Source organism: Trachymyrmex septentrionalis, unplaced genomic scaffold (genome assembly GCF_001594115.1).
Source record: "Trachymyrmex septentrionalis isolate Tsep2-gDNA-1 unplaced genomic scaffold, Tsep1.0 scaffold132, whole genome shotgun sequence".
Lineage (NCBI taxonomy): Eukaryota > Metazoa > Arthropoda > Insecta > Hymenoptera > Formicidae > Trachymyrmex > Trachymyrmex septentrionalis.
This window is the reverse complement of record NW_017304461.1, coordinates 225,540-233,063: the sequence shown is the minus strand read 5'-3', so window position 1 is coordinate 233,063 and position 7,524 is coordinate 225,540. Positions and strand designations below refer to the sequence as shown.

At 38.5% G+C, this 7,524-nt stretch overlaps 1 protein-coding gene across 1 annotated transcript in view; it reads left to right on the top strand.

Moving 5' to 3' along the window:
• Positions 1-7,524, top strand: part of LOC108757124 (M-phase inducer phosphatase-like) — a 55,958-nt gene that overhangs the window by 12,132 nt on the left and 36,302 nt on the right. The window contains exon 3 of the mRNA XM_018501506.1: positions 6,245-6,290. Coding sequence (XP_018357008.1) covers positions 6,245-6,290 — 46 coding nt within the window. The remainder of the gene's footprint in view (positions 1-6,244; positions 6,291-7,524) is intronic.

Sequence of the window (7,524 nt, the reverse complement as noted above, 5' to 3'; positions counted from 1 at the left end):
TCTGTCTCACTTTATAATTATTATATAATATACAGAACAGAACAGTAAGTAAGTTATAAAGTAAGATAATATATATATATATATACAGGGAAAAGTACATACTTATATCTTTCTCTCTCGAATTTTGACAGAATCGCTGATAGTCTGTTATAGAACCTCTGTTATAGAATAAATTAAAGTCTGGTCGCGAGATGAGAAATCTTTGAATGGTCCGTTCTTTTTAACTTCAGTAAATTAAAATGAGACAGCATATATAAAGAGAGATAATATATACCTTTCTTGGTCACTCTTATTCTGACAAAACTGCTCGTAGCCAGACTGTTATAGAGTCTCTAGACTAAACCAATTTACAATGACATAATGTTGGAACGGTACACCTTTTGATCTTTGATCGTAATGAAAGGGTGAAAAACAGGATAGTTTAATCGTATATAATTCAAGTGTTTCCGGTGATATCTTTAAACTAAATGTACGCGGTATTCCGTATGGTTATCCGCGCGAATGGAGTTGTAAGAGATATAGAAGTACTACCAGGCAAGGATCACGCCCATCAGAGCAGTTAACCGAGGAATCGCATCGACGCTATCGAAGGCGCATAGCGTAACGCGTTCATGTTCCTTTGCATACACACACTTAGATCATACATTGCGCCAGCCAGCGGCGAACTAACGCCACTTGGGGGGCAGACATATGAGCACACATGGGGCGGCAGTCACCACCTGGCATCGCGTAGCCGTAGTTGAATACCGACCCACCCCTATACGTACACGTAACTACGTACCCTGAAACGCGCGCGGTGCGACCCCAACCCCTCGACTTGGCTCGTGCCGTCGTACATTGTCGTAGGATAGCGCGACGCCCGTCCCCGAACGCGACGGAGAAGAGGAGAGAGTGAGAGAGAGAGAGAGGGGTACGGAAGGTGGAGAAGAGAAAAGATCGGCAAGACGTTGCAGAAATCGAGTTTCTCTCAACCTTCCTCACCCTTTCCTCACGTGTACCCCTCGATTTCCCTTCCCTTCCGCGTCTTGTTCGTTTGCGAATTTCGAATTTCGTATCTGCCGATGCAATTTTTGACATAGATATTTGGATAATGACATATACGCCAGTGACAGAAGATAGGAGTCAACGAACTTGATGAGACCCAGCTCGATACGCTGATTGTAATATCGATTTCCGCCTGCATCATATGCGAACGCACACACGCTGAATGTGTCTTTTGTGATCAGCGACATAGCGTACGGGTACCGGTCTAGAGCGGGAGCTGGTGAGTACATGGTGCTCTTCCCCTCCTCCCCCACCCATTCTCCCCAAGTTTCACCAATAGCGAGATTCTGTATTGGAAGGGTCGATAGGTTATCATTCAACCGGCTCGTGAATGCCACGTGCGGATACGTTACGAGCTAGTATACATTTCGTTTGTCGCAGGTTAATGACAATGTAACGTTCCGCCTGTCTTGCGATACATGGTTCTAATGGAATTGTATCATTTATCAAACGATAATATATATTTAGCAAGAGAAAAAGAATTTATTCTCGTAAGACATTGAAGTAAGTTCGAAGAGTTAAATAATAACTTTTATAAGAATATAGGAGTTTATTAAAAATAATTTTTTTTTTTTTTTCGGAAGGGATGATATTCTGCGAAATATCTGAAAATTTAGCTAAAGATCTGAAAATAATTTTGTTGGAACATGAAAATAATTACACAGGAAACTCAAGCATGATGGGCAATACTGCAATAAGTTTTGACGTTCTAACAATCAGTTTGTCCGTTCTGCATAGTTACTTTGATAGACCAAAATTTATGTTCATCTAGCTAAATGTTATACTTCAATAAAATCGTTCTTTCCGTATAAAACTTTTTTTATTATAATTATTTATTTTGGAAGAGATGTTTATAAAAATATTATTTTAGTTAATATATCTTTGGACATTTGATTACGATATTGAATTCAATTGAATATTATCTGTTAGTCAGATAATTGTCGCAAAAGTTAAGATTTAAATGCAACTGATAGTCTAAAACTCTCTTAATTATTTCATCCAAAACACTTTTGAGAATTGGGTCAATGTTATATCTTATCGCTTGTTAGTAACCGTCGCAGTGGCAGTTAACATGTTAACTGAGGTTTAACTGATTATTCGTTTGCTTTTAGAGGCAGAACTAAAAAGAGATAGGGAACCGTAAAAGGGTAAATGTACAAGCTCAGCCAGTTGTAACTTATTCGCTTACGGGAACGGTTTAGAAAATTATTTGCAAATATATATACATCGTGTTGCGTGGTTGCTCTTCGTTTCCTCTAGAAGATTCGTCATGTGTGTCGGCTACATTCAGAGAATTAGACGCAGAATCTCGCGGAGGGCTAACGAAATTTGTCCCGGAATAGATATATGTCTCTCTTTTTTTCTCTCTCGCCTAAAACGCGGCGAGGCACAGGGTGTGCTTTATTTTTAACTGTACTCGCGAGATTCATACCCTTAATCTCACACGAGGGCCCCACGCTGGCGGGAAACGGCTGGCGGGTGTACGTGTTCCTGGTGTTTGCGCGCGTATATAGGAAACGGATGTCGTGAGGCGTTTATCTAAAATTAGAAGTGTTCTCGATACATCTATCTCGCTTCCTTTCGTTCTTTTCCTCTCGTTCGTTTTCTCTCTCGCGCGGTATTAGTATTATGATTTGGTCTGCTTGCCATGCACGCATTGCTTCTCGTGGCTTCGCTGTGGAGTGGAGTCACGACCGTTGAAGCGTACTTGCACATGTTACACAGCCGCAGCCGCTGCCTGTTGCTCGCTGGGGAATGTCGCGTTAATTAGTGGGGGAGACTTGATGGTCGTTCTCGCAGTTGACTTTACGTTGATATAGCAAAGTTATGCTCGCATCGGCGCAATTATTAATTGTAACAGCAACGTTCTGCCTACAAACACGATTAGACTGATGAATTAACGGGCGAGTCGTTGCGTCCCGCATACGCAATACAATATTCTATGTTGCATTGTCAACATTCGTCGATATCTTTGACCATTAAAAGCACGGACTTCTATAACTAGACTGTTTACTTCGCCACTATGTTTGTTGCCAAGCTCTGATAGGGCTGCTATTTCATGGTCACGTGATGCACTCAGATTATTTGTATACTTAAAGATAGTAGGTACACATACATGCATACCATAAGTGGACATAGACAAGGATTTCTCGGCACTTATACTATATCTGTCTAAACAATCAAAGTGAGTAATTAATTATAGAAGTCTGTGATTATAAGTCAATGTGGTTTATGTGTTTTCTGGGTGAATTTAATTGTATTATATAATATTTTATATTTACAATTTATTTATTTATTTTATGATTTATAATATTGACATAATTATATAATTATTAAAAAATTCGGGTTGAATATATCGAATGATTAAAAGATGAAAAATCGCATGAATTTGTCGCAGTTGTTATAAGTTTTTAATTATAATTAATAATTAATAACAAATGCGAGTAAGAATATAAAATACTATTTTATTGCTGTCTAATTTTAATTCTTTCTGTTTGTAGATCTTGTGATCTGTTCTTAGATAATATATTCTAGGACAGAAATAAATATTTAAGTTTGTCAGCCCCTCGAATTAAAGTTCAGAAAAAGTAGGGCCAAGTTGAATCTAATTACTCCATAAAGTTTCCTTGCGCCATAAATTTATTCCTCGCGATAGGTCTTCATACTTAACGCATAAATAGGCTCTGCCATCTGTTCGAAACTGTTGATTAATCTCTTATGACAATTTACACGAGATCTAAGGTGGCAAGCAGGCTGCCGCGAAATATTTAGCAATGCTAAGGAAACACTACTGTTCAGGTAGAAAGGGTAGTAAAAGGTATAAGCATCAATGTAAGGGAAACGGACCGAGAAGGAACGTTGAGATCAGTGATACGTTGACCTTTACGAGGCCAAGGTTTTCCATTTCAGGCACTACGCTCGCCTGGAAATTCGCGTGAATCCATCCTACCTTTCGACACGAGTAAGTAGCGCGAGGGTGCGTGTCACGGTTGATGCCTTCGACTTCCTGCGGAAGTGCATTACGACGTATGTGGCTCATGATCGTCTCTTTTACTTTATTCTGCTCTTATCTGCCATTCGGTAAGGATTTCGTTTTGAAGTTTCTTAATCGCATTCCTTTTGCATTCAATCTCTTGTCGAATACCTTCTTTTCAATCCAATCCATGCATGTTTCAAAATTTGATTTTGGCTGTGACTATTCTTGAAAGATATTCATTTATTTTTCGAGATAGATATTGAGCGGCAAAGTGTCGGCCGGTTTATTTTTCAAAAGAAAGTCCTAAATGCGAAATCCGCATCTTTTGTCGAGCAACGTCTCCCGTTTAGTGAGATTTAATCTAAATTTAGGAACAAATTCCTGGCGGGAGATGTAGCGAAGAATTCTGTTCAGGATAATATCTTACTCAGTAACCAAATAATGTAGCATGAAAAAGATATCAGGTACAAAATGCAGAATAAATTATATAATTATAAAAAATGCATCATATGTATCATATCAAATGTATCATTGATATATTTGATAATCACGTGATGCAATATTATTATATCATGTGATTATCAAATGAGTCAATGCAACATCTATTATATTTTTAGTCAACATAACTTTTCAGTTTTTCTTTTGTAATTAAACAGTGTCCGCTTTAAAGATATTTGCTAAAATTAGTTATGTGGGAATATTACATTTATGATATATATTTTTATGTTTTAAATAAATTTACTTGATTATCAAAAAAAAAAGAAGAATAATTAAAGGAGCATTTGCGATCTGTAATTACATATAGAAGAAATTCTTGAAGTATCTAAAAATTTAGCTAGCTAAAGATCTGAAAATAATTTTGTTTGTGGATTGTTAAAGTAATTATATAGTATTAAATTGGTTACTAGAATATTAAAACTTCTTGCGACGTTATCATCAATGTGTGTGTGGTTAAGCATTCTAATTATTTTGATGGTCCAACAAAATTATTTTCAGATCTGTATGTGTTTTCTAGTTAAATTTTTTAATATTTTAGCAAAACCGTCCTTTTCGTGTACAGCTTATTAAAATATTTGTGTACCAGGAGAGATAAAAAATAGAAGATATATGAGACACATGTGCCACATGCTAACGTTTCATCGAGGATGTTCGGCGCATCGTAGATTGTACCCCTCGTCTTTTCATTGGTGCGACATGAAACGATTAACGACCGGTCCCTCCATGTCATACCATTCTTCCGGCCTAACTGCAGACTCTTACATTATGTGGGAGATAAGGATGTATACATTTTGCGCAGCGAACGGAAGCAATGAGAGTTAATCAATGCAAATAACCGAATTCGCGTGTCCGAAGTATCTCATGGAGATTATTATAACATCTTCGATAAATAAAAATTCTTAATCAATTTTATTATAAAAATGTATAAAAATACTAAATCGTTCTTTGGCATGGCAAACACTTTGTCGATTGTGACACCTATTCAATGAGAATGCCGGGGACGAAGGGCAATTCAATCATTTTAAAGTGCAATGTCCGTAGACAAAACGATATTTCTCGACGCGTGTCCCACATGGCACGCACGTGCGACCTCTGTCATGTTTCTCGGATTTCGGGATACCTGGCACTTGTTACGCGGGGATTGGACTCCGCTGAGATTGTGATTCGGGTTGAATGGCGAGTTGCAGATGGTGTTAGCAGTATTCTACGATAGCGACGATGATAATGCCGGGCAGCATGATAATTCCTGATTATTACCTGTTCGCTCGCGGCACTATATATTTGGCAGGACCAATTGTTATCGGAATGAAAGCCCTAACTAATAAAGAACAACCATCCGAGCAAATAAACGAACGAGCGACCGCGAGATCGCACCGATGATTTCATGGCGGCGTCTACAAGATGACCCACATCCGCGTCTAGTTCGCATCTTGCATGCGGTTAGGAGATTCGCGAGAATGGGGAAATAGTATGCATACGGCTCCATGTGCGGTCCTATGAAAGAGAACACGTGTTCCCACTGGCAATCTTACTGGTCCAGTCTTTTGTGCGTGCGAATCTCCGCCGATGGCGCCGATATTTCTGCAAAGCGCGAGACGTGATTTTTATGTTTATTGTCATCTCTTCCGAACGACCACGATCTTCCTATAAAATTTACTTCGATGACAGGCAACTGTGCTGTTGCGGAACACGATCTGTCTAACGTCTTTCTGTCTTTGGTTTCAGGTATCTTCGGTACTTCTCATCGCGTGAATGATCAGAGAAACGAAGGGTAAGTCTATATTAATCCTTGTCTAATTTTCAATATGTTGTGCATATAATGTTCATTCTGTCATTCGTACATCGCGCTGCGTTATTCGCGATTTTTTTGATTTAATTAAGACGATAATTTATGACTACTTTTAAATGCCGTAAGAATATATAAAGTACTAAATACCGTGATTTTAATTGCAATTCTTTTGTCTTATGTGGAGTCGAAACTCTCTTGATTGCCAATCTCTTGAACGATTATGAAATAAAGATGTTAGAAGACAAACTAAAATATTAAAAGGAGGATATTAAATTAGGAATTTTTTAGCTAAAATGAAAAAGCTTTGATATCGTATTAAGAATTATTTAAGTGGAATCGAATAATAGGTATATCACTTATCATGGGGAAATATCGGAAATATGGAAGAAATCGTTATTAAAAATTTTAGGAATTAAGTAACAAAAACTATATTGTTAGTATTTAAATACTTGATAAACATGTTTGTTATTCGAAACTAGAATTCGAAACCAAATAATTACTCTTCGTCAATTGCTTGAAAAATTTCTGATAACACATCCTCCTTTGAAACAGAAAGAGTACACTTAGAACAAGTGTTTGCGACGATGGCATTATTTACTGTAAACCTGCGCAAGTTATTATCACAGCTGTTGCGCTGTCTTTAAGCGTCTTTAAGCGTTCATCCTCTATTCGATACACGTCGTTCGTCGATGCTTTCAAAACGTGCCACGATATCTGACCGGCACTTCAAAGTGAACGGCTTTTCTTAGGCGCGATTAGAAATAGTCGCGCGTTTATTAATTCGTAGGAACGCGTTCTGTATAGTTCGTCAGTTGCGTGAGAATTGACCCTAGCTTTTCCGTTCGTTACACCGTCACCGAGGGCTCCATTCATGCTCGCGATTCATTCATCGCGTTTCACTGAGAGCCTTTTCTCTCTTTAGACGCAGTCTCGTCGTCGGTATCGCCGTTTTCGTATACGGTAGATTACTGTACCATCTAAACCTAAGTCTAAGCTCGGACCCAGTCCCGGCCTTCGCCTACGGCATTTCTCGTCTTCCTCCTTCTTCTTCTACCTCATCTCTTTTTAATCCGAGACTGGCGGGAAATGACAGCGCCCTTGTCGCTAAGCCTTTACGCCTCCCGCACTTCTGTCAGCTTCCTGCCGGTGTTTTACGTTTCTCCACTATAAAAGAGGAAATGTTTTGCTTTATCCTAGGATCTAGGATTATCGCACA